At 43.3% G+C, this 27,821-nt stretch overlaps 1 protein-coding gene across 1 annotated transcript in view; it reads right to left on the minus strand.

Moving 5' to 3' along the window:
• Positions 1–1,665: 1,665 nt before the first annotated feature.
• The window catches only part of prkd3 (protein kinase D3), a 268,503-nt gene continuing 242,347 nt past the window's right edge, over positions 1,666–27,821 (minus strand). The window contains exons 13-20 of the mRNA XM_055639547.1: positions 25,295–25,347; positions 23,963–24,035; positions 17,583–17,689; positions 10,613–10,774; positions 9,914–10,012; positions 9,167–9,434; positions 7,236–7,321; positions 1,666–6,379 (exon numbers count right to left, since the gene is read on the minus strand). Of these exons, the coding sequence (XP_055495522.1) occupies positions 6,206–6,379; positions 7,236–7,321; positions 9,167–9,434; positions 9,914–10,012; positions 10,613–10,774; positions 17,583–17,689; positions 23,963–24,035; positions 25,295–25,347 (1,022 nt within the window). The 3' untranslated portion in view covers positions 1,666–6,205. The remainder of the gene's footprint in view (positions 6,380–7,235; positions 7,322–9,166; positions 9,435–9,913; positions 10,013–10,612; positions 10,775–17,582; positions 17,690–23,962; positions 24,036–25,294; positions 25,348–27,821) is intronic.

Consider the following 27,821-nt stretch of genomic DNA (forward strand, 5'->3'; position numbering starts at 1 on the left):
CGGGTCGGGACTTTTCTTCAGACTGAATCATCGAAACATCAGATATGCTGCCTGACCCACTGAATTACTCCAGCATTTTGTATCTTCATCTGCTTGTTCCACATGCTTTAACTATTCAGCCAGGGACTTTGTTGATCTTTGCTCCGTAATGAAATTGTAAGAACAGAATGGAATTATCAGGAGCCACTTGCAACATTAGAGCATTAAATCCAATGTTTTAATATTTAAATAAAATAAAAATCTTGAAAGAAATTTATAAAATCTGGGTCTTTAAAGGTTTATTTCACTGTATGGAGTTAATGCAATGGCATTGTTTTATTCACTGTCTACACTTCAATATAACGGAGTGGGATCACAGAGGCAGCAGTCTTGGGACATTAGTGATGGTGGATTACCTAGTTGGGAATCATTTGTTTGATTATGTAATAATCAAACTACAAAACACCCTTTAATTTACTAATCCAAATACAGCCATCAAATACACAATGGTATTTACCTGCCTTTACAAGCCAACTCCAGAACATTCACCATGTCTTAAGGAAAATATCAACACAAAATACAAGACAAAGATCCCTATCAAAATAAGGAATGCAGAAGCAATATTAAGCAACGGTCCAATTTTATACGTTAATATTCCTAAACCAACAAATCTAGGAAAATGGAAATTTGAATTTTGTGTTATTTCTTTACTTTTAGGCTTTTTTAGACTTTCGAGATACAGGGCAGAAACAGGCCCTTCGACCCACCGAGTCCACACCGACCAGCGATCACCCTGTACACCAACATTATCCTACACACTTGGGATCATTTACAATTTTTACAGAAGCCAATCAACCTACAAACCTGCATGTCTTTGGATTGTGGGAAGAAACCGGAGCACCCGGAGAAAATCCATGGGGTCATGGGGAGAACGTATAAACTCTGTGCAGGCAGCACCTGTAGTCGGGATGGAACCTGGGTCTCTGGCGCTGTAAGGCAGCAACTCTACTGCTGCATTTCGTTGTTAATGCAGTGCTGCCCAAATTTACTAATTTTGTATTTTGTACAGCACCAATTCGAGGAGTCAGTTTGGGCCCTGTTGATGATAAATGTTCACAGACAGCCGCTAATCTTCTCCAAGTTGAACCCTCTAGGGGTTTAGCGGTACAAAAATAATTAGTGATGCAATTTATTTGATGTTTAATTTATTAATATTTTATATCATTTGTCTACTAGATTGGGTGTATTTCCACATCCCCTATCAGAACAGGTCAGGAAAATATGAAGGTAAACTTTTTTTTGACAAACATTAAATCTTTAAAATAGACTCTAAATTGAACTTGCTTCCTTTGCCAAAATTGCACTTAATATCAAATGGTTAGAGCAAAGTTAACAGACAGCACAGTTGCAATATATAAAAATTATATATATCTCAAACCAGAGGGAAAGCACTGACTAAACTTACTTTTAGGAATGTTTATGACTATAACCAAGTTACTTCACTCCTTAGATTATCTTCCAGTATTGGAGTGTACAAATTATTCGAGTAACATTCAGTTATAACTAATGCAAAACAAACTATAACAGCACACTTAAATATACAAGCATAAACAAAACACTAACACTAAAGCAATAAAATGAGAATTCCCCCTCAACATCAGTACTCTCCCACCCACCCGACCCCAGAATAAAAGCAAAATACAGATATACATTTGTTCAAGTGGATAAGCAGCAACTTCACAACCACAAACAAAAAACAAAGGTTGTTTCAGGTGAAGTCTAGCTTCAATTGCTGCTGATTCTACATCTCATGGATGATCCTCTTCCAAATGTCCCAGTAGCAACATAAACACCATAGAAAGCTGGATTTAAAAAAATACCGATCCTTTTGCACTGACAAAAAACCCAAACATTGAATGTTAGAAAATCTTTACAGCATTGCATAAGTAGGATCATAGCTTATTTATCCATCTTAACTTGTCGACCACCATCCAACTCAAACTGCTTCTGGAATGCATTAAAAACAATCATTTTTATCACCGAAATATGCCAGTCTGCCTCACACTTTGTCACTGCATAGAACAAACATTAAGTGACAATACCAGACGATCATCTCTTAAGTGAAATATTTTTTGACATCAGGTTGAAACAGCATCTCCTTAAACTGCAAATCAGATTGGTTAAATTTATTTAATTAAAAGTAAAGTAACAGCATCTTAACAGCTAGGTTTTTCAAATTAACTTGAAGTTTCCGATAACAATATGGTTAAATAAATCATAATGTCACTTATTACAAAGAAAGTGACATTATTTTCCTTTTAAAAATCTAGTCTTGCAGCACAGAACCAGGCCCTTCGGCCCAACTTACCTATGGCGACCAAGTTGCCCCATCTACATTAGCCCCATCTGCCCGTGTTTGGCCCATATCCAACCTTTCCTATCCATGTACCTGTCCAAATGTCTTTGAAATGTTGTTATAGTGCCTGCCTCTGAACTTGTTCCATATACCCATCACTCTCTGTGTGAACAAATTGTCCCCTCAGATTCCAATTAAGTCTAAGGAATGGAGTCTAATAAAATGATACTTTTATCCCGCAAGTTAACAAGCAGAAGTAGAGGTGGACATCAAGAAAGAAATACAGAACTTGCATATTTGGAACAAAGAAACAGATCCGAGGTGTTTCTTTTCATCATTCCAAACAGAAAGCTTTAGTATTTCCTGCTTAATATATATTTGGTGTCTTAAACCATGGAGAAAGATGAATGCCAAGGGTGACTGCAGCAACAAATTCCATCTCTGGTATCTCAGTATATCCAGAGGTTGGAACTCTGAGGCAAAGAAAGGAAGGCTGCAAATGGGAATTGAAGAATGAATGAAGATTTATATGCCAAAAGCAATTCATCGCTGTACACCATTTCAGGTTTAGACTAGAGATACAGGGTGAAAACAGGCCCTTTTCAGCACACTGAGTGCATGCCAACCAGCGATCATCCTTACATTAGTTCTATCCTACACACTAGGGACAAGTTTACAGAGGCCAATTAAACGACAAACCTGTACTTCTTTGGAAAGTGGAAGGAAACTCGAGAACCCGGAGAACATACAAATGTGCACAGGGAGAATGTACAAACTCTGTACAGATAGCGCCCGTAGTCAGGATTGACCTTTGGTCTCTGGCGGTGTGAGGCTGCAACTCTACTGCTGCGCCACTGTGCCCGCTATGTTTAAACACAGTTAAGGAACTGTTCCACTTGGGCGACCTAATCCGTGAGTTAAGAAGAGTGTCTTTGACCTTCAAGTTCAAGGGCCTCGAGCTGGACCGACCGTCCTCATTGAAACCGCGAGCTGGATCGACCGACCGCACACACACAAACACATCGCAAAGGCGGGGGCCAGGGAAAGTGGGGGAGCGCTGTCTGAAATTCAGACCCGCGATGAAGAGGAAGGTAAACGGCTGCCACAGTAACGGTAAGTCCTTTAGATAGCGCGGAGAGGGGGGAGAAGGGGAGAGAAGGGGAGAGATGAGGAGAGAAGGGAAGAGAAGGGAAGAGAAGGGAAGAGAAGGGGGGGGGGGAGAAGGAGTGGAGACACTTTGAAGAAGTATACTAAAGTTTAGTGAGCATTTTACCTACCGGTAGGTTTTCCCTGCTCCTGAAAAACTCCAATGAGCCAATCAAAATGCCCGGTCAGCGAATGCCCACGATTGCCTGTAACTACATAGCGACCCCACTCCACTGCACTACGAGTTCAAAAGAACCATGCCCATCAAATTTTACTCGCGGAAAATCTTTCAACAAGCTGAGAATTTTTCCGCGACCTGGCTGAGACCACGAGTATTCGGGAACTTCCCTCGAGCATGAAGGAGAATTCCAGCGACCTCATAGGACCTCCTAGGACTACGTGTCGACCTTGCTGCGAGTTTGAAAGTCGAAGACATTCTTCTAAACTCGCAGATTAGGTCGCCCAAGTGGGACAGCCCCTTTTGTCCTTTGGCTGCGTGTGGACGGAGCATTCAGCCCAATCAACTGCAAAATTGGAATGCAAACATCATCTGAGTAAATTAATCTTTATCATTTAGGGCCAAGGGCCTCATCCCATTCCAAGCCCCTCATGTTGATTAGGTGCAAACTCTTGATTCCCAGACAGCAGCATAAACATGATAAAAATGACATGGTCTTTGTGTCTGTCGTGAACACAGAAAGGACCAGCAATCTAATGAGTAAAGGAATGGAGAGGAGTGGTGTTGTGGTCAGAATGTTCTCCAGGTCCAATTAATAAATTAATGGGTAAGTAAACTGAATGCAGTTTAGACCCAAAACGTTACCCATCCATGGGATGCTGCCTGACCCGCTGAGTTACTCCAGCATTATGTTACTCCGGCTTTATCTATTAATATGAGGAAATAAATAATTGAAGGTTGAATGATTGCAATGTGAATACTGATCAAAGTGCAAACTTTGCTGGAATCTTACATGGAACACAAAGTGCTGGAATAACTCAGCGGGTCAGGTAGCATCTGTGGAGGTCATGGATAGGTGACGTCTCGGGTCGGGACCCGCTGAGTTACTCCAGCACCTTGCGTTTTACTGATCCTGTCCGGATTTCGGTACTGGTTGGACAGTTGAGGTCCCAGTATATAGAATAGAGGTCAATTATATCAGCACACTCTCAACTTACATTGCTCCAATGCTCACTACAGTGGCATGGAGTAACTGGAGACTGTACGTCCAATCTTCCTACTACCAATAATTTAAATGACAACATCAGACAGTACACATACGCACGGCAGCAATGCTGGCTGGCAGCATAGAAAAATAGATTTAAATGGTTAAACGTTTAAACAATGAGTTGCATGCAACTGAAATGTTTGCTTCAGTGAAGCAGTAAGAAGTGGTGTGATGACTCTAGCCACCAGTAAAAGCTGAATACGGGTGTTGACTGAAGGATACAGCATGGAATCAGGCCCTTTGGCCCACTGAGTCCATGTTGACCATCGATCACCCGTTCACACTACTTCTATGTTATCCCACTCCCTACACACTAGGGGCAATTTGCAGAGGACCAGTTAACCTACAGACCCGCAGGCTCTTGTGATGCGGAGGGATCCGGAGCAACCCCCACACAGTCACGAGGAGAACGTGCAAACTCCACACAGGCAGCACCTGAGGTCAGGGTCGAACCTGGGTCTCTGGTGCTGGGTGTGAGGCAGCCGCACCAATGTTCCTGCATCGACAGATCAAAGCCTCGCTGCACTGCTCTCCAGTGAGTAGTCTAGAATAATAGGATGGAACCCAGGTAACATCCCCCCTCCTGTTTGGAGTCTGGAACTTAATCCGGCCGCAATATAAATGGAAAATTGAATCCTTCAGCACATTTTCTTCATTCTACACCAGTTTATTTTACTTTATTGTGGAAACGATATCAGTAACTGAACTTGCCTCAGCTATTAAGTAAAAGATGCTGCAACTTTACTTTTTACAGTTATCGGCAGAAGCGTTGAGGTGGCTGGATTAGCCCAACTTCATACTTCAGTCAACAAAAACAATACTGTCAGTCTCTGAGAGCCCTTCATCTATAATAGTGTAATACTGTGCGACAACCAAGAGTTGCCTGCCACAAGGTGGAGAGAACAGGATGTTCGAGAATAATCAAATAGTTGTGTGAACAAATTGATTATTTACTCGCTTCCCAAACCTGCCAACTTCCATGTAACCAGAGATCCCTATTTAAACAGAATTTGGTCCAAGCAATAGCCCTTGTCCTACAATGAATACAAATTTATTCTCAATAACTACCATCGCTGAAAAAATTTCAAAACACTTGTGAAAAAGAGATTGTCTGATCTTGCCTTTCATTTAGTAAACAAGTAAATTTATGGCTTGGTACCAAAGAGGTACTTGGGTGGATAGTATTAAACCAGCTAAATACTACAAAAAGGAATGTTTGGTTTAAAGTCTATAGCTCACAGCATTTACATGTCCTCTTTCTCCGCATATGTCAGTCGTTAAGTCTCCAGCTGTACTATAGGCTTGCAGTCTCCATTTACACCGTATCCCTTCATTGTCACACGGGCTGATGTCAAGTGCTGGGTGGCATCCAATCCACATTGCCTCTGCTGTTCAACAAACAGAAACAAGTCTTGGCTTCCTTGTACCCCAGTGGCAGTGTTTTCCACATCATTGCTGTGATATTATTCACTCCTGGCAGTGCGCCCAGTTAGATACATTAAGGATCCTCCTCCATATCGTCCAGATTGGGTGCCATGATGAAGTGTTTGGGATACTGAAGGTTGTGTTCTTGGGAATGTCTTTCCCAACGCGCATCGTCACTTTCATGTGTGATGTAACGCTCTCCTTTCCTGGTTTCAAACTCCCGCAGATCCAGCCACGTCTGATAATCCTGCATAAACAGAGGCAGCGTTTAAATCACAAAACGGCATAAAGTTCAACGGTTTTGATGAGCTTTTATTGTCACGTGTGCAAACGTAGTGACATTTTTTCCTTACATACAGTCCAGTACAGGATTCCCATACCCAAGCACATCCTCCATTAGGAAGTGTTCAGAAATAGTCTATTGAGCCTGCATGCAAGTTCAGAAGTAACTCAGCTTGTCAGGCAGCATCTCTGGAGAAAAGGAATAGGTAATATTTCGGGTCATGAACTTTCTTCAGACTAACACAGGAATATTTCAGGTTGAACACAAGAATACTTCCGTGCTCCAAAATAAAATTGTATATTTTACAAACAACCATCTAGGTGAAGCAAAGATCATTATAAAATACAGCAGGTGAACACGGTATTCGCTTTATTGAAACATTAATTTAATTTAGTTTAGTTTTGAGATACAGCATGGAAATAGGCCCTTCAGCCCACTGAGTCCACATCGATCTTCAGTCACCCGTTCAAATTAGTGCCATGTTATCCACTCCCTGCGCACTGCAGAGGCAATTTTACAGATGCCAATTAACCTACAAACCTACACGTCTTGAGATGTGGGAGGAAGTTGGAATCAGCCGAAGGAAACCAAGGCGGTCACAAGGAGAAGGTGCACCCTACTGGTCTCTGGGGCTGTGTACGTTTGGACCTGTCCAAATAGATGTTCTCACAGGATAATAATTTTTCAATTCTTGCTTTATTTAAAAGGGTAATCAATCAGAAAGCAGGCAGATGCAAAGTTTGAAACTCAGCAACATAAAATCTGCAAGTCATCCCAGTGCTCCACTGAACAAGGGTTATTGTGAACCACACAAACGTACCTGTAGCCACGGGTGACTGAGTGACTTGTCCACACTGTAACGTTTTCTCATCTTTACTTGCAACAGGTTGTTAATTAGATCAATGGCTAGTAAAAGAGGCAAAATATTCACAGTTAGTGGTGTGTGATGGTTAGAACAACCAAGCAGTATATATAAATGACAGGACACAAGGCGCTGGAGTAACTCAGCAGGTCAGGCAACATCTCTGGACAACATGGATAGGTGAGGTTTTGGGTCAGGACCCCCTTCGGGCTGATTGCACCTTCCATTTTTGACATGAAATGGTTAACGGCAAAAGCCGGGAGGGTAGAGTCAGTTACTCAGGAGGAAGGGGGTGATCAGTTTTCATTACCCTAGAGAAGGGAGAGAAGATCAACAGTAGAGAAATGGAAAATGGCTAGTGGGCGCAGATTTAAGGTGAGAGGGGCAAAGTTTAAAGGAGATGTGCGGGACAAGGTTTCTTTTACACACAGGCTGGTGAGTGCCTGGAATTGGCTGCCAGCGGTGACGGTTCAGGCAGGTACAATGGTGGTGTTTAAGAGACTTTTGGATATGCAGGACATGGAGGGATATGGATTATGTACAGGCAGGTAAGAGTTGGTCTTGGTATTATGTTCGGCACGGACGTTATGGGCCGAAGGGCCTGTTCTTGTGCTGTACTGCTCTATGTTCTATAACTTGAGGTGAAGTTGGGCAGCAAGGTTGCGAGCAGTCTGGTTCATCATTTGGTTCATACCGGGAACGCGAATAAAATCAGTGATAAGGAAATGAAGTTCGTAACAGCTGAAGACAATGTATGGTCTTTCCAGAACATAGCTGGAGAAAACCCGAGGGTTCTGGGTATATGCACGAGCTGCCAGAGGAGGTAGGTGAGGCAGGAACTATAATGATATTTAAAAGACATTTGAACAGGTACATGGATAGGAAAGGTTTAGAGGGATATGGGTAAAAGAACAGGCAGGTGGGACTAGCGTAGATGGGGCATCTAGTTCAGCATGGGCAAGTTGGGCCGACAGGCCTGTTTCCATGCTGTATCACATCCAAGGCCAGGTCTCAGCCAAGCAACCCGATACCAAACGTGTCCACAGAGGTGATGGAGAGGTACATGGGTTTCATCAACATACATACGGTAGCATGATTGTCTTCAACATGTGTAGGGTAGCAAATTTAATTTATCCAGGGGCAAGAGGTATGCACGGTAATTACGTAGAAAGGAACCGGGAATATATTAATATTGTCATCAACATTTTAATGTTTAATTACAGCTTCTTTTAAAATCTGTATATACCATTAAGATTTTACTTGTAATTCAGTTTATTGCTTTAAAGTGAACAGGGTAAAGTTTGTGATGTGTGGGACAAGTTTGTATTTACACCGGGTAGTGGGTGCTGGAACATGGTGCCAGGGGTGGTGGGTGAGACAGTTTTGCTGGTGATGTGCAAGAAGCTTTGGCTGACGGCTAGAGGCCCTGCAGCAGCCTGGAGCTCGCCTGGATCCGGTGCCGCTCCAGAAGACCGAGCCTGTGGACCAGACTAAACTTTGAAAGTGGCGCCAAAACCTGGCTGCTCTTGCAGACGGTCTCAGTGGACTATTTCTATGCATTTATACTAATCGGGGATAGTGCTTAGTTATGGCAGTACTTTGCTGAACTATAAGGTAAAAAATTCAGTGTGTGTGTCTGTACATGTGCAAATAAAGAACCATTGAACCAACGGTGCCATTGTGGCACATCTGTAGAGTTGCTGCCACAGCGCCAGAGAGCCGGGTTAAATCCTGACTACGGGTGCTTGTCTGTACGGAGTTTGTAACAACCAAATAGACTGCAGCACCCACAGTGCCTGAAGGCTGTAAATTGTGAAAGGGCCCGTAACGTGGATGCTTAACACGTGAATTTAGAGTTGTAAACGTCCGAGTATATGGTTGATATCTACCTTCACTGGAGGTTTCTTTCCACGGATTTGGTGGGTACATGAATGCTGCATTTTGGATCTGGTCATTAATGTCTTCATCTTCATTGAATGGGAAAGTGCCACTGAGGCTGACGTAGATTATAACACCCACCGACCACATATCAAGTGACCGGTTATAACCTTTGCTTCGGAGTACTTCAGGAGCCAGGTAGGCCGGGGTTCCCACCACAGACCGTCTGAATGATTTCTCACCGATAATACGAGCAAAGCCAAAGTCGCAGAGCTTTACCTGGAAGGAGATGATTAGAAAGAAGCCAAACTTCAGCCTTTGTTCTAATACAGTTTTAACAGATAATTTTTATAGAGGGACAGGAGAATGGTCCCAGGGATGATCGGGTTAACGTATGAGGAGCGTTTGACGGCTCTGGGCCTGTACTCATTGGAATTTAGAAGGGGGGGGGGTCCTCATTGAAATCTACCAGATAATGAAAGGCTTAGATAGAGTGGACGTGGAAAGAATGTTTCCAATACTGGGAGAGTCCAGGATCAGAAGGTACAGCCTCAGAATAAAAGGATGTATAGTACCATCAAAATGGAGATGAAGAGGAATTTCTTTAGCCATAGGATCTGTGGAATTCATTGCCATTATGATAAATAGAGGTGATGGAGAGGTACATGGGTTTCATCAACATACATATGGTAGCATGATTGTCTTCAACATGTGTAGGGTAGCAAATTTAATTTATCCAGGGGCAATCTAGAACATACCTGAGGAAAGGGATCGGCTGAAGCTAGTAGCACATTCTCAGGCTTCAGGTCACAGTGTACAATGTTCTTGAAGTGTAAGTGTCTCAAGGCCACCAGAATCTTCAAAAAGAAAGCGATACATTTCAGTGAAAGTGATATATTAATATAGCTGTAATCTTCATGACATATTTCCATTCCACAATTTATGCAGAGTTCATTTTAGAGACCATAACATTAAGATGAATGAGACTGCATATTGTTATACTGTGTTATTAAGTAGGAGCAAGCACAATTCTGGCTAGAGGAAACACGAGGAACTGCAGATGGGTGGCACAGTGTCGTAGTTGTAGAGTTGCTGACTCACAGCGCCAGAGACCAGGTTTGATCCTGCCATCTAGTGCTGTTTGTTCGGAGTTTGTACGTTCTCCCTGTGACCGCGTGGATTTCTCCAGGTGCTCGTGTTTCCTCCCACACTCCAAAGATGTGCAGGTTTGTAGGTTAATTGGCTTCAGTAAAAAACATTGTAAATTGTCTCTAGTGTGTCGGATAGTGTTAATGTGCGGGGTGATCGCTGGTCGGTGTAGACTCGGTGGGCTGGAGTGCCTGTTTCCTGCACTGTGTCTCTAAAGTCTAAACTAAAAGATGCCGCCCAGCTTATAGGTTGTCGGCATCAGGACAAAGAAGAGGCGAGGCGGAGGAAGAAAATCAAATAAAAATTACCTGCGTGACTAAAAACTTGGTGACGCGTTCCGGCAAGCGACTTTTCTCACTGGACAGAATCATCTCCAGCATGTCTCCGTGGAGTTTCTCCATCACAACAAAGACTCGTTCAGGAGTTTCAAACATGCACTCAAGGTTTACAATTCCCGGATGATGAAGGTTCTGAAAATGAAAATTAATTAATTCATTTTAAACTAATACAGGTCCGCCACTGATTTTCCGGCAACTGGTGGTCTGACTCCTTTAATCTGGACAAAATTACGAAAGCACATTTGAAATCCTACCCCCGACCCCTGCAGATATCACCCCCCCTCGGTAAAAATGGGTGCCTAGGCCGGCTGAGGTGGCCAATCTCGACCTCACCAGGATATCCGTGGCCGACCGGCAGGTTGAATTTGCCCCTGCAGCCGGCCTTTTACCGCCAGCCGATCCGTTCCCATAGCCAACTTCCCCAGCCGACTTTATGGGTCGGTATCTCGTCCCCCAAGGCTGTGACCTGTGTTGTTCCGGCAAAATGGATAATATGGCAAGGCTCTGCAAACCAAGGGTGCTGGGAAATTGGTGGTGGACCTGTATATGGAAATTCCAGATGTAGCAGCCTCATATTTCTATGCATTGCCAACAACCATCAGGCTCAAGACCATCACAGGGGAGAAATGGAGTTACCAGTCTCAATAGACGATAGACCATAGGTGCAGGAGTAGGCCATTTGGCCTCTCGAGCCAGCACCGCCATTCAATGTGATCATGGCTGATCATCTACAATCAATACCCTGTTCTAGCCTTCTCTCCATATCCCTTGGCTCCGCTATCTTTAAGAGCTCTGTCTAGCTCTCTCTTGAAAGCACCCAGAGAACCAGCCTCACCACCCTCTGAGGCAGAGAATCCCACAGACTCGCAACTCTCTGTGTGAAAAAAAATGTCCTCGTCTCCGTTCTAAATGGCTTACTCCTTATTCTTAAACTGTGGAATCACCCCGGTCACTCACTCTTCTCCCCTCTCCCCTGGTACAGAAGTGTGAAAATACACACCTCCAGATTGTAGGGCAGTTTCTTCCCAGCTGTCATCAGGCAACTGAACCATCCTCTCACCAACTAGAGAATGGTCCTGAGCTACTATCTACCTCACAGTACCTTTGAATTATAATCGGAATTATAATCGGACTTTACTGGACTTTATCCTGCATTAAATGTTATTCCCTTTATCCTGTATCAGTACACAGTGGGCAGCTTGATTGCAATCATGTATAGTCTTTTCGCTGACTGGATAACACACGGCAGAAAGCCTTTCACTGTACCTCAGTACACATGACAATAATAAACTGAACTAAACTACAAACTATGAACTGTTCTGGTTGCACAAGACTATTTTTGCACTATCAGGTTTAGATTTTTCTAAATTTATTGAACTTTTTTAGTTTTAGTTTTCATTTTTTTAGTGTTACAAATACAGCGTGGAAACAGGGTCTTTGGCCCACCGAGTTCACGCTGACCAACGATTGCCCATAGGCTAGTTCTAATCTACACACTAGAGGCCATTTAAACTAGAAGCCAATTAACCTGCAGATCTGCACGTCTTTGGAATGTGGGAGAAAACCAGAGCACATGGTGAAAGGGTTACAGGAAGTCCATACAAACTCCGTACAGACAGCACCCATAGTCAGGATGGAACCCAGCTCTCTGCCACTGCGCCACTGCACTGCCCTCCCACTATCCCGTGCAATGCAGTGGGTCAGGCAGCACCTGTGGAGGGATTGGACAGGCAATGTTTTGGGTTGGGAGAGAGAGGTGGGAGCCCGATAAAGCTAGGCAAGTGAACGGTGGGTACAGCTAAAGATGTTTGGATTGGCAGAGGGGTGGAGTGAGTAAAAATGACTAAGATATGAAAAGGAAACAAAAGGGTGACAGATAAGAAGAAGGGGAGATGTAAAGCTGGAGGGAGCAATATAGGCAGAGGGGGACGGGGGAAAGAGGGGTGGAATAGTGGGGAAGGGGGAGAGAGGGGAAAGTGGGAGAAAAGGGAGAGGGGAAAGAGGGAGGGATAGTGGAACGTGGGGGGGGATAAAGAGGGGGTAGTGGGAGAGAAGAGGGGGAGGGGGAACGAGCAGCGCGATTGTGGGAGAGAGGGGAGAGAGTGAGAAAAGGGGGATAGTGGGAGAGAGACAGAAGGGTGACGGTGGGAGAAGTGGGGGAATGCGGATTAGTGGGGGGAATGGGGGTGGGAAAGGAGGGATGGGATAGCAGGAGAAATGGGTGCACACTGCTGGGAAGGGATTTGTAACATAGGAAAGAGAGAAGGAAATGTTGTGTTACTTTGAATAGGAGCATTCAATGTTCATACCATCGGGTTGTAAGCTTTCCAAATGGAACAAGTCAGGGAGTCTCCTTCAGCGGTCTGAGTCTTTTTTTTTTTTTTTTTTTTTTTTTTTAATTTAATTTAATTTTTATTAGAAGTACGGTAAATTACAATTCTGCACAACACATATATCTTAATACATTTTTTGTACCGCTTCATTTTTTTTTTTTGAGCTTTAAGAAAAAGGTAGAAGTAAGGAAAGTAAAGAAAGTGCAAGAGAGTCGTGCAGTGCAAGAGTGTAAGGAAAAGAAAGCCCCTTAGGAAAGAAGTTAGAGAAGGAAGTAAAGTGAGAAAATAGACCCTAGAAAAGAAAGAAAGAGAAAATAGAAACAATCGCTCTATTATAACATTAAACTCCGCAGAAAGGGGACTACCAACCAAGTCTGTTTTTGTTATTTTACCTCCCGTTACCAGGTCCTGATTCCGCTTATTTATATATTTGTTTTTTTTAGATTACTATTGCACCTCATACTTGTAATAGGTCCAGAAACATAGACCACGTCTTTTGGAATTGGTCTGCTTTACCTGCTAGGAGGAATCTCATCTCTTCCAGATGTAATGTTTCAAACATATTTGATATCCACATTTTTATTGTTGGTGTCGGCGCATTTTTCCAGAATTTAAGTATAAGCTTTTTTCCCATTATTAGCCCGTAATTAAATAAATTCTTCTGAAACACGTTTAATTCAGGGTTACCTTCCGATATTCCGAAGATAATCCATTCTGGTTTTGGTACCAGTTTTATTTTGATCAATTTTGAAGAAATATCAAATATTTCATACCAGAATTTTTGGATTTTTGTACAAAAAACAAAAGAGTGCGCTATGGTAGCTTCTTGACATAGGCATTTATCACAGATTGGTGAAACATTAGGGAAGATTTTATTTAATTTAGTTTTTGAATAATATAATCTATGTAATGTTTTAAATTGGATGAGCGTATGTCGTACGTTGATCGAACATTTATGCACCTGTAGTAAATGATTATCCCAGGTCTCTTTTGAGATTTTTATAGCTAATTCTTGTTCCCAATCTTTTCTAATTCCATCTGTTGTGGGTATTTCTATGTTTAAAATGATATTATATAGGTACGATATTAAATTAGCTGATTCCGCCTTGGTCTTCATTGCTTCATCCAATAAGACGGAAGACATATTATGATAGTCTTTTGTGTGTTTTTTCAGATAATCACAAATTTGAAGATATTTAAAATATTGGTTATTTTTCAAATCATATTTCAGTTGTAGTTGTTGAAATGATAGTAAATTCCCCAATTCATACAGATCTTCGAGCGTTTTAATTCCCATTCTTTCCCATTGTATAAATGATTTGTCTATGATTGATGGTTTAAACGATGGATTATTGACTATTGGTATTAAAAGAGATAGGTTTCTTAATTTTAAAGTCTGTTTTATTTGTTTCCATCTTCTTATTGTGTTATGTATAATTGGATTTTTATTATAATTTTTATTATTCAAATTTGTTGGTGAGAGGATGGTCGCTCCTATATTACTCGGGGAGCAGTCCCCTTTTTCCATTACCATCCAGTCCGCCTGCTGTGCAGAATTGTCCAGCAGGTGAATCATATTTTTAATATTTACTGCCCAGTTATAATACATAAAATTAGGGAGCGCTAGATCCCCCAGCTCTTTTCGTTTATTAAGGTGTGCTATTTGTATTCTATGGGATTTATAATCCCATATAAAATTTGTAATGTCTGAGTCCAATTTTTTGAAAAACTTTTTTGGGAGGTATATAGGTATTGATTGAAATAGGTATAGAATTTGTGGTAGGAAAACCGTTTTCCAGAATTTAATCAGATTATTCAATTTCTTGAGTAAGGGATTATAATTGGCTTTAAACATATCCTGGTAATTTCTAGTAATTTCAATTCCCAAATATTTGAATTTTTCTGTGGCTATTTTAAAGGGAAATTTCCGAAGCTGTGTTGAGTCTTTTGGTTTTATCGACATAATTTCACTTTTGTTCCAATTTATTCTATATCCTGAAAAGGATCCAAAGTCCTCAATTAAGTTTAGTATGTTTGGTATACTAATTCGGTCTGAGTCTATAAGAAAGTAATTTTCTGCCCTGCTATTCTCCTCTGCCCACCTCCTCCAGTGGGTGGTCATCAACAATGGGACACCTCAGCTGCGAGTCACCACACAGTGGAGGAGGGAAGTGGAGGTTAAGGCTAATGCAGGCGTGGGCTGATGTAACAGAGCGGTAGTCTCATAAAATATCCCACCACCATGCGATAGGTTGTGGGTTTGACGGCAAGATCTCAGTGACTCTTGAGATGATGCAGGTGGTGTGACCTTTCAGTGGTCATGTGGGTGAAGGTGTTGTAGGAGGGGAAATTTGGAGGGAAAGTGATGGAGCAGAATCTAGTGCATTGGAGCAATCAGCACCATTACATCACCCATGTACAAGGTATTTGCTGCTTTAGAAATGACTGCATTGCCTCTGGAAATGCTAACAACTAGACACATATAATACAAGGATAATATATAATATTAACTCCCACATTAACTCAAACTATACTTCATGTGTGGTCCACATATTTACTTTAACTTGCCTCACTTGTAAAGATGCTATTTAGTCAGTGATGATCTTTAAAATTAGTATTGGTATTGATGGGTTGGTAGTGAGTGTTTATTGTCAGTGTACTGGTATAGTGAAATAGTGAAAAGCATTTGTTTGCATGCTATCCATTTAAATCAGATATTGTTTTTAGTTTTGGTTTTGGAGATACAGCTGTGAACAAGCCCTTCGGCCCACCGAATCCATGCCGACCATGATCACTCAGGTACACTAGTTCTATCCTACACACTAGGGACAATTTACAGAGGACAATTAACCTACCGACATGCCCTTCTTTGGAATGTGGGTGGAAACCAGAGCAGCTGGAGAAAACCCATGTGGGCACAGGGAGAACAAACAAACACCACACAGACAGCACTCAGAGTCAGGATCAAACCTTGGTCTCTTGCACTGTAAGGCAACAACTCTACCACTGCGCCACCATGCTGAGTGTAATCACGCCATACATAAGTTTAACCGGTAGAGCAAAGAGAAAAATAGCAGAGTGCAGAGTACAGTTTTGCAGCATTATATTATCACAGTTCCAAAGAAATATATTTTATCAAATAATTCATTTTAGTAAGATTTATCCTGGTAATTAATGGCAAACATCCGACATTTTAATCAAAATGGGTTGTTTTTAACACTGAAACATCCAAGTAAACTAAGACATTCAGAATTTATTAATATCTAATTTCTGCACCGACTTCCAGATGAAGTGTGACTGAGATACACAACATTGCCCTGACATGTTTGTTAGTCACAATCCAGTCAAGCAAATGCTGGTATATATCGAAGATAGACACAAAGTGCTGATTAACTCAGTGGGCCTGGCAGCATCTCTGGAGGAAATGGATAGGTTTTGTTTGGCCGAATAGGCACGACCTTTGTTGGTGTTACAGCCAAGCAATATCAGGCTTGATCTCACTTGACCTGGCCTGTCCCTCAACTTCGCCTCGTGTGTTTCTTCAAAGTGGAGTGCTACACGAGTGATTTTGGCCAGAGAAGCGGGAACTGAAGGACTACCTTGATGGCCAATGAATAGTCAAGCCATCCAATGCCTTTTCCACTCTTTCTGAAGGTCTCTGATGATTAGTTTAGTTTAGTTTATTATTGATAAACTAAACTACCAAGATGGAATGAAAAGCTTTTTTGTTGTGTGCTATTCAGTCATCGGAAAGACTGTACATTACTACAATCAATCCTACAGATACATTTAGTGCAAGATAAAGTCCAGCAAAGTTTGATTAAAGATAGTCCGAAGGTCTCCAAAGGGGTAAATGGCAGGCCAGGACTGCTCTCTAGTTGGTGAAAGGACCGTTCTGTTGCCTGATAACAGCTGGGAAGAACCTGTCCCTGAATCCGGAGGGTTGCAAGTCCCTCTTGCTTGATAGGAGTGGGGATAAGAGGGAATGACTGGTCTTTCATTATGCTGGTGGCCTTGCGGAGGCAACGTGAATTGTAGAGGAGTCAATGGAAGGGAGGTTGGTTTGCGGAGACATTTAGAAATACAACATGAAAATATTTAATTAATTTTAAAAAATCCCAAATTATCAAATTACTTAAATACATTATTGTGGGATAACACAACTAATGTGGACGGATGATCAATGGATGAGTGGACTTGGTGGGCCAAAGGGCCTGTTTCCATGTTTTGTGAGAGGTTAACAACCTATGCTCAATGCTGAGCCATATTAAACCTGTCTCAGAGTTTTATTTACCAATTAGAATAAGTCCACACAAATTCAATTCAATTGTAGAAACAAGGAAATGCAGATACTAGTTAACACAAAAGGCACAAAGTGCTGGAGTAAGTCAGAGGGGTAAGGCAGTATCTCTGGTGAACATAGATAGGTGACGTTTAAGGTGGGGACCCTTCTTCAGCAATCTGAAGAAAGGTCTCGACCGGAACTGTCACCTATACATGTTACTTTGGAGATGCTGCCTGACCACTGAGGGCAAACACTTGGTGGGTATCGCTGGATTCATGTTGTGTGTTGTTAGAAGAGTTGCACGAACATTTGCCTTCCTTACCTGAAGGATAGCGACTTCATTACGAAGTTGGCTTTCTTGTTTTGTGGGGAACCTCATTTTATCAATCACTTTAATTGCCATATCCCTTCCAGTCTTCCTGTGCTTCCCTGCGAGTACAAAAGAAAATTTACAACGTATTATTCAGGGAATATTTATTGATAACCCCCATCGACCACATGTAATAAAAAATCGTGGCTGGGATCGACTTTCATACGGATACCTCAATCAGAAACGTCACCTATCCAGATTCTTCAGAGATGTTGCCTGACCCGCTGAGTTACTCCAGCACTTCGTATCCTGTTGGTTTTAGGATTCCTGGTTCTCTGTACAAGCAGAGTCAAGGCAGAGGAACTCTCTACTTGGAGAAAACCGCCCTAGCCAAATAAAAAATCCAGTTTCACAGCTAATCTAGAGATTTGCCTATATTCCTAGAAATAATTGTAGACTGCCATCCAAGTTCTTAGAATTATATTCATAATAGTGGGGGCACCTTGTACAGCATCGACAATTGGGGACGAAAGGCTTATTTCCATGCTCTCTAGTGATAAATCACAATAATTGCGCATGAATAAATTCAATAGAAACAATTTAAAATATTTCAGAGGAACCATTTAATGTGTCTCAAAAATTCTGGAATAGGTATTACAATTCTGATTTTACTTCGGAGTCACGTGAGTGATTCCGTGAAGAACCCGCTCAGCACGCATGCGCGACATTACGTCCAGCAGAGCAACAGCGGCACAGTGGGAGTCAGGCGCTCCTGCTATGGAGGTGAAAGAACGGACCGTCAGGTAAGCTGACGTCGGGTTTTTCTTTCACAGGGAGCCTTCTGCTGTCCGGCAGAGAAGAAAGGCTCTAGAACAAACCTGTCCCCCGCTCGACTCCACGGAGGAGCATTGGGTGGGGGGGGGGGGGGGGGGGGGGGGGGGGGGGGGGGGGGGGGGGGGGGGGGGCAGCAACAGAACAGACCTGTCCCCCGCTCGACTCCACGGAGGAGCGTTCCATCTCGCGGGGGCAGCATCAAGGCGGTAGGATCACTTACCCCGCGCTCCGCTATCCCGACACCGCGCCGGGCCCAGCCCGCTAGCGCCTGAGCAGCGGGCTGGAAGTACCGCCACGGAAGAGGCGTCCGGCCGGTGGCTCCGACTTATCGGACGGGACGTCTTTCCACCCGCACCGAGGGAAAGACAGCCGCCTGAGCCGCATGGAGCGGCTCTTGGAGCAGGAGCTCCAGGGAGGTGCACCCCAGGAGGGGCGCTCTCGCAGAGGGGTGTCAGGCACTCTCTGCACAGTGCCTTGTGCACTGTCCATTGCTTCCTCCTTTCCAGAGGATAGCTTTGGTGACCAGGACTGGGCTGGTCAAGAACAGGGGCTGAAGATCTCGGGAGTATGCAAGGGGTGCAGGAACAGGAAGAGCTGCTAGGTGTGGTGGACAGCTATGTGGCAACCCCACGTGCAGGAGGCCGTTAAAAGCCTGACGTCAGCCATCACATCGTTTTTTTCCTCGTTCCATGGACAAATACGGAGATGACCACAACCTTCGTAAACAAGTCATAAGACCTGCCATAAAATCCTACATTGTGGGGTTGTGCATACCCCAGCCACTGAGCCAGACCCACTGCTCTTTGGCAAAAACCTCACAAAGCATATGAAGGACATGCAAGAGATTTTACAAAACTTTCGGCTCATGAGGGCAGGGCCGGGACGAGCAAACCAAAAACAGTAATTCCTACGCCGCAGCACCCCATCGCGTCCATCAGTCAACGTCTACCATATTGGACTGATGAAAGCTCGGGGTCCGCATTCTATCACCGAAAGTCTTCTTTAGACCAGGGCCCAGAGTGGACCCCATGGAAAATGTGCCACCCCCAACGTCAACGCCACGACAGATGACGTGCAACTCTCGTTGGACCGGCAGGAAACAGAAGAATACCCATAACCATGGAGGTAGGTGGGTCTGGTTCCTACCAGTATATAAAGTAATACTAACACATGGGAGAGTATCAAGAGTGATCAGTATATACTCAATGGCATTAGTGAATACAAATGCAATTCATACTAGAAAAATTGCCACCAGGTCAACATTCACCCCAGATGGTATTTTTCCCCTCTCCGTTAAAGAAACAAGAGGGACAAGCTGAACTGGTGAGACTAATTACAAAGGGTATCATGGGAAAACCTGAACCCAGAAACACGGTTATGTGCCATGACCCTACTATCCTACATAGACACAACCAAAATATTCGAGGGCGATGAAAAGCCTTGTGGGTCAGTCATAAAAAACCTTATGGTCGGGTGACGAGCCATTTCGAGATGGCTCAAGCAGGTGCTAAAAGCTGCTGGGATAAAAACTAACATGTACAAATTTCATTCCACCAGGGCAGCATCCACGTCGACGGCTAAAAGAATGGACGTGCCTATAAACCACATCCTGGCTACAGCAGGATGGTGGGGGGAAAGACCGTTCAGAAATTTTGTAATAAGCCGTTGGCAAAACCTGTTTTATTTGCAGGAAAGATTTTACAGACTGCAAATATTTAATTTAAGCCCAGGGGAGCAATTTAATTTCTTTGTTGTTATTGTTAAAAAATACCATTGTGTTTTTCTACAAACAGATTCATTGGTTGGTTACGATAACACACTTCCTCCCTCAAAGACTTCGACAGTGATGTAGTAATAACTGTTACACGGTTTGAAATCACAGAGCTTTGAAATCTTCACGGTATCACTCACGTGACTCCGAAGTAAAATAGTAAGATTAAACGAGAACTTACCAGTTTGAAGTTTGATCTGTATTTTATGAGGAGTTACGATGAGGGATTACGTGCCCTCCGCTCCCGCCCTCAATAATATGGGTCAAATTCATAAACTGATGTCTCCTTATCTTTACTATGTTTACTTCAATAACTGTGTCTATCTGTGATTCCACACCGCTGCTTTGAAGTATGCCGCGCATGCGTGCTGAGCGGGTTCTTCACGTAATCCCTCATCGTAACTCCTCATAAAATACAGATCAAACTTCAAACTGGTAAGTTCTCGTTTAATCTTACTATTATGTGCTGGTCATATTATTTCAAACTAAATACTCAGGGTGGCACGGTGGTAGAAACATAGAAAATAGGTGCAGCAGGAGGCCATTTGGCCCTTCGAGCCTGCACCGCCATTTATTGTGATCATGGCTGATCATCCACAATCAGTAACTCGTGCCTGCCTTCTCCCTATATCCCTTGATTCCGCTAGTCCCAGGAGCTCTATCTAACTCTCTTTTAAATTCATCCAGTGAATTGGCCTCTACTGCCTTCTGTGGCAGATAATTCCACAAATTCACAACTCTCTGGGTTGCTATCTAACAGCGCAGGAGACCTGGGTTTGATCCTGACTACTATTGTCTGTACAGAGTTATGCTGTCTGTACGGAGTTTGCATGTTCTCCCTGTGTTCGCGTGAGTTTCCTCCGGGTGCTCTGGTTTCCTCCCACATCCCCAAGACGCACTTGTTTTTAGGTTAATTAGCCTCTGTAAATTGTCCCTATGTATGGGGTAATCGTTAGTCGCTGCACTCAGTGGGCCGAAGGACCTGTTTCCACGCTGTATCTCCAAACTAAAATCAAAACTAAAATCTGAACTTTTAATACGGGCTGCTTGTAAGGAATGATAAAGCCGAATTTTGGTTAAAAATATAAGAAGATATTAAATTGGCTTCTGGGCTAGTTTACAGCTTATATTTAGTCTCAAATTAGGCTTGCCTCAGGTTGCGGTGTGTGAGATAATAAATACTATAACATTGTCTCCCAAGTGACGAGGTGACAGAGAGGAAGCAGAGAAGGAGCTAGCTAGATTGGAAAAGTAAGATGTCGTAAACCAAGTGTCCTATGTTTATGAGGGAGGAGCTGACAAGAGAGGAGAAGCTAGATTGATCTAAGGGATTGTGACAAAATGCCTTTGATGTGATGCATTCTGTAGAAACCTTTATTTCCCTGTACCTCTGACCATGACTAATGTCTGTGGAATGTGATATGGTGACAAAAAAACACTATATAATGCAATGTAATTCTGTTGTTCAGAGAAGTGGACTGAGGACAGTGAAGTGTCTACGTTGGTCACTTGACTGGAGTTCTCCCTCCCTTCCATCGGCCGATAATAAGTAAAGTTTTGAACTGGTCTACCAAATAGTTTGTGTGTTGTCTGTTTATTAAGAAGCGGACCTGTTTAGTTGTTATAAAAGTAACTTTTTCAGGAAGATTAAACAATCGACTAAGTTGATGACATTGCATTTGTCCAAATGTCACTTTTACCTTCTGTACATTGAATAAACAAAATGAACAGGCAAATCCTTCACTAAATGTATCTATTCTGTGGCAGCATTTCTTACGTGTTTAGCTCACTCTCATCTGGACTTTCTGTTCCTCTGAATAAGTTCACTGTCCATTCTCTCTGAAAGTTAATTAACGACAAAAATCACAGCCTCTGGAGAAGTTCTTAACAGTCGATCTGGAGCTATTAAATGCCATGCTATTAAAACCCATCAAAGTTGGCCTTTCATATCTCATAATCATAGTCATACAGCATGAAAACACAACCTTCAACCCAACTCCTCCATGCCGACCAAGCTGCCCCATCTAAGCTAGTCCTATTTGCCCGCGTTTGGCCCCTATCCCTATAAACCTTTCCAATTCATGCCTTTTAAGTTTATTATAGTATCTGCTTCAACTATCTCTTCCGACAGCTCGTTCTATATGTCCACCACCCTCCGAGTGAAAAAGTTGCCCCTCAGATTCGGATTAAATCCCGTCCCTCTCACCTTGAAGATATGTCCTCTTGTTTTTGCTTCCTCTATCCTGCGGAAAAGACTCTGTGCATTCACCCTATCTATTCCCGTCATGACTTTATTCACCTGTATGAGATCACCCCTCAGCCTCTTGTACCCCAAGGAATAAAGTCCTAGCCTACCCTTCGGGCCCTCAAGTCCTGGCGGCATAATTGTAAATGTTCTCTGCACTCTTTCCAACTTACTGACGTCCTTCCTATAGCAGAGTGACCAAAACTGAACACAGTATACTCTAAGTGTGGCCTCACCGACATCTTGTACAAATTTGCAGACATCCCAAATAATGCAAGGTGATAATTCTGTTCTCTTCAGATGCAGTCAACTTGTTCATTGCTGATGAGCCACGTATAATTAACTTTCAGTAAAGAGACAAATATGTATGACTTTCTGTTTTGTTGATCAATGCTCAAACAGGGAAATAACAACTGGAAGTTCTGGGGATTTAAAGTTTTGCTTAAAGCTATGCTTCTATAGTTATGTTCATTGGGTACGGAGGTATATTAAATTAATGTAGCTGGGGTGGTTCCGAGTAAAAACACTGCTTGGAAAATGACCGCAATATATCAATCACTGTAGCACAATGCGCAGCTGGTAGAGCTGCTACCTAAAGGGGATGTCCCACTTACGTGTCCTTGGCACACAAATTACGCAACCTCGTGATCGCGTTGAGCCGAGACGGTCGAGCAAAGGTTACATGCGTACGCACAGCCTTCTGGAGCGCGTGACGTCATTTGAAGATGAATACAAAGCTGGAGTAACTCAGCGGGACCGGCAGCATCTCTGGAGAGAAGGAATGGGTGACGTTTCGTGTTGAGACTCTTCTTCAGTCTGAAAAGAACGGTCTTGACCAGAAATCACCCATTGCTTCTCTCCCGAGATGCTGCCGGTCCCGCTGAGTTACTCTTGCATTTTGTGTCTATCTTCAATTTTCTTGGAGTAGGAGTGGGGTCGGATCCGGACCGCAACGGCCGTGAGTCCCAGGCTGAGTTCGGCGATCGTTTGCCTGCTTCTGCTGCTGTTGAAGGTGAGACGTTGCGTCGCGCCAGATTCTTGGGCCTGTCCCACTTTGGCCGTCAGTTCCGCGACAGGCCGTTGGCGCGCAAAGATTTTGTTCACTGCAAGAATTTCGGAGCCCCGCGCGATGTCGGGACCGACCCCGCACAACTCCATACCCCTCCGGGCTTCTAAGTGGGACCGGCCCAGCGCGGCCATATGGTGCCCGTACGCCTCAAGCGACCACAAGGTCGCGTAATTTGAGAGCCAAGTACGCGTAAGTGGGACAGGCCCTCAACAGTGCCAGATAATTTAGGTTCTATCCTGTTCTTGAGTGCTGCCTGTGTGGAGTTTGCATGTTCTCCCTGTGAGAGTGGATTTCCTCCGGTTTCCTCTCACATCCCAAAGTCGTGCTCGTTTGCAGGTTAATTGCCCTCTGTAAATTGTTCTGAGAAAGTGGGATAACGAGTGTGAACGGGTGATCGATGGTCGCCATGAACTCGGAGGACCTACGGGACTTTTTACATGCCTCATCTTTAAACATAAACAGTATTGACTTACCCCCGTAAACTATTCCAAACTGTCCTGATCCCAGAACCTCGTCAGCAAAGATTTGGTACACCGAACTGATGTCCTGCAATACAAAATTGGATAAGGTTAATGACAGATGTAGTGTAGATCATCTGTTTGTTCTGTACTGTGCCCTTAACCACATGTGGTTATGAAAGTAAGCATGCAGGTACAGCAGGCAGTGAAGAAAGCCAATGGCATGTTGCCTTTACAAGAGGAATCGAATATAGGAGCAAAGAGGTCCTGCAGTTGTACAGAGCCCTAGTGAGACCACACCTGGAGTATTGTGTTCAGTTTTGGTCCCCTAATTTGAGGAAGGACATTCTTGCTGTTGAGGGAGTGCAGCGTAGGTTTACAAGGTTAATTCCCGGGATGGCGGGACTGTCATCTGCTGAGAGAATGGAGCAGCTGGGCTTGTACACTCTGGAGTTTAGAAGGATGAGAGGGCATCTCATTGAAACATATAAGATTGTTAAGGGCTTGGACACGCTAGAGGCAGGAAACATGTTCCCGATGTTGGGGGAGACCAGAACCAGGGGCCACAGTTTAAGGATAAGGAGTAAGCCATTTAGAATGGAGACGAGGAAACACTTTTTCCTCACAGAGAGTGGTGAGTCTGTGGAATTCTCTGCCTCAAAGGGCGGTGGAGGAAGGTTCTCTGGATGCTTTCAAGAGAGAGCTGGATAGGGCTCTTAAAAATACCGGAGTCAGGGGATATGGGGAGAAGGCAGGAATGGGGTACTGCCATGATCACATTGAATGGCGGTGCTGGCTCGAAGGGCCGAATGGCCTATTCCTGTACCTATTGTCTATTGTCTATGTGCTTGTTAACATGCTAATTATGGGTTTCTGCCGGCAGTCAATGTGATGGGCAGGAATGCTCAGACTAAACATTTAGGGTGGCACGGTGGCACAGCGGTAGATTGGCTGCCTTACTGTGCCAGAGACTCAGGTTTGATCCTGACTACGGAATCCTGAAATCCCTTTAGAAAGGAGATGTGGAGGAATTATGCTCCTATCACTTATAAAGTTCTTTAGTCAGGGGGTGGTGAATCTGCGGAATTCATTGCCACAGATTGCTGTGGAGGCCAAGTCAATGGATATGGATGGTTAGTAAGGGTGTCAGGGTTTATGGGGAGAAGGCAGGAGAATGGGGTTGTGAGGAAAAGATAGACCAGCCATGATTGAATGCCAGAGTAGACTTGATGGGCAGAATGGCCTAATTCCGCTCCTAAAACTTAAGAACCTATGAAGTCTAAAAGTCTAAAGTTTTATTTATTATAATTTACTGGCACACTTAAGGAAGAATAAAGGTCAACTTACCACATTCTCCTGGACTTGACAGTTAGATACAGAGATGCTGAGAGACAGGTCATCTGTGGAATGAATGAAAAGGAGGGACATAATTAATGGAGTGTTGGAATTGAGGTTATAATTCAACAGCAGAAATATCATCTGTATTATTCAAAATACATTTTGATGCACACACATATAGGCCACCCATCACAATTGGTTATGCTGTTTTTTGTATTATATTTCACACAGCCTCCTCCCACCCAACAATCTAACTCCATCAGCGAGTTTGACTCCTTTTGATCGCATTAATCTAACTTCCTCTGAAATGTAGCAACGGGCTTTCTGAATAATTCAGCTTGAAATTAAAAACATTCGATGTTTGTGATCTAAGGGGAAATGCTGTTAATACTCAGCAGATTTGGTGCTATATCAGCATTTAAAAGACATTTGGACAGGTGCCTGGATATGAAAGGCTAAGAGGGATTTGGGCCAAATGAGACTAGTGTAGATGGGGCAACTTGTTCGGCATGGACGAGTTGGGCCGAAGGGCCTGTTTCTGTGCCGTATGACTACATGACCGTTTGACTATCAGGCAGGTTGAGTTGAATGAGAAATAGTTAACGGCGGCACAGTAGCATAGCTGGTAGAGTTGCTGCCTCGCAGGGCCAGAGATCCGGATTCGATCCTGAGCTTGGGTGCTGTCTGTGTGGAATTTGCACGTTCTCCCTGTGACTGCGTGGGTAACATCCAAATGCTCCGGTTTCCTCCCACATCCCGAAGACATGCGGCTTTGTAGGTCAACTGTCTTCTTTAGAATGCCTCACTTGAGTGTAAAGAAGTGGATGTGAAAGTGATAACATAACTAGTGTGAATGGGTGATCGGTGGTCAGCGTGGACTTGGTGCGCCAAAGTGCCTGTTTCCATGCTGTAACTCTAAAACAAAAGTAAGACTCTAAGACTCTAAGTAAGACCCTTGGTTCCAAAAAACTCCAAAACCCCCCCCCCCCCCCCAGCATTTGCTGCCAATTGAGTATTTCCTGGCTGTCAAATTACTACCTTGGGAGATGATAGGTGATATCTCCTCAAGTTTCTGTCATTAGAAAGTGATATCCAATGTACTAACATATTAACAAAGCATCTTTAATGGAGTGAAACATCCAAGCCTTTCAGAATGCAGATGACTTTAAGTTTGCAACCCTGAACCATTCTTTTGTTGTTGTGGGGTGAGGATCCCGGAAGGCACAGGGCATGCTTGTAGCACCATCACCACGATGATGGCAATGAATCAAGGCAGAGTCTTATAGTCCCGTTCACAAGGACAGCGAGAGAGACGGGAAACAAAACCTGTCCTCACCACGAAACAATAAAGGACAAATCAGCAAAACTGGAGAGGAAGGAGATCAGCTTGGAGATGCAAATTAATTTAAAAGAGTGAAATTAGTTCCTAAAATATGAGGGCAAGAGGAAAAAGGGGAAATTTTCAGAGATTGGCAGATTCTTAATTAGTGTCAGTGGTTACTGGAAGAAGACAGGAGAATGGGGTTGAGAGGGAAAGATCAGCCATGTTTGAATGCCGGAGTAGACTTAATGGGCAGAATGGCCTAATTCTGCTCCTCTAACGTATGAACAGGGAGCTGTTGAGCCACAATCAATGAGTGGAATAACACGTCTGTGCTGAACATGTAACCAAGACCAACTCTTATCTGTTTGCACATAATCCATATTTGATTTTTTCCATATTGGGAAATAGGTTCTGACTGTTTGAGAGAAGATGCTGGGGTAACAACAAATTTTAAGGGATAACCGATTAATCAGCAAAAGTAGAAAGAGGTTTGTCTACTGCCCTTAGACCAGGACTACAAGGATCTGGAAGGGTCCAAGATGACTGAGGAAGTCAGATTCAAATAGTGAAATAAATGGCTGATATCTGTAATAGTCAACAAGGAAAGCTAGTCTATAAAAACATATCTAGTTCACTACTGTCCTTCAGGGAAGGTAGCCTATTATTACCCACAAGGTTATAACATAAGTTCTAGGAGCAGAATAAGGCTATTCGGCCCATCAAGTCTACTCCACCATTCAATCATCTATCCTTCCCTCTCAACACCATTCTCCTGCCTTCACCCCCTGACACTCTTACAATCAACAATCGGTCAATTTCCGCCTTAAAAATATCCATTGATGACCTCCACAGCTGTCTGTGGCAATGAATTCCACAGCTTCACCCACTCTCAGACTAAAGAAATTCCTTCTCATCTGCGTTCTAAAGGTACATTCTTTTATTCTGAGGCTATGGCCTCAGGTCCTAGACTCTCCTACTAGTGGAAACATCCTCTCCACAATCTCTCTCTCAGCTCTCTGTCCAGGACTTTCACTATTCGGTAAGTTTCAATAAAGTGCCCCCTCATCCTTCGAAACTCCAATGAGTACAGGCCCAGTGCCATCAAAAGCTCATCATATATTAACCTTATCATCCCTGAAATCATTCTTGTAATCCTCCTCTGGACCCTCTCCAATGCCAACAGATACGTGGCCCTAAACTGCACACAATACT

This window comes from Leucoraja erinacea, chromosome 8 (assembly GCF_028641065.1).
Source record: "Leucoraja erinacea ecotype New England chromosome 8, Leri_hhj_1, whole genome shotgun sequence".
Classification (NCBI taxonomy): domain Eukaryota; kingdom Metazoa; phylum Chordata; class Chondrichthyes; order Rajiformes; family Rajidae; genus Leucoraja; species Leucoraja erinaceus.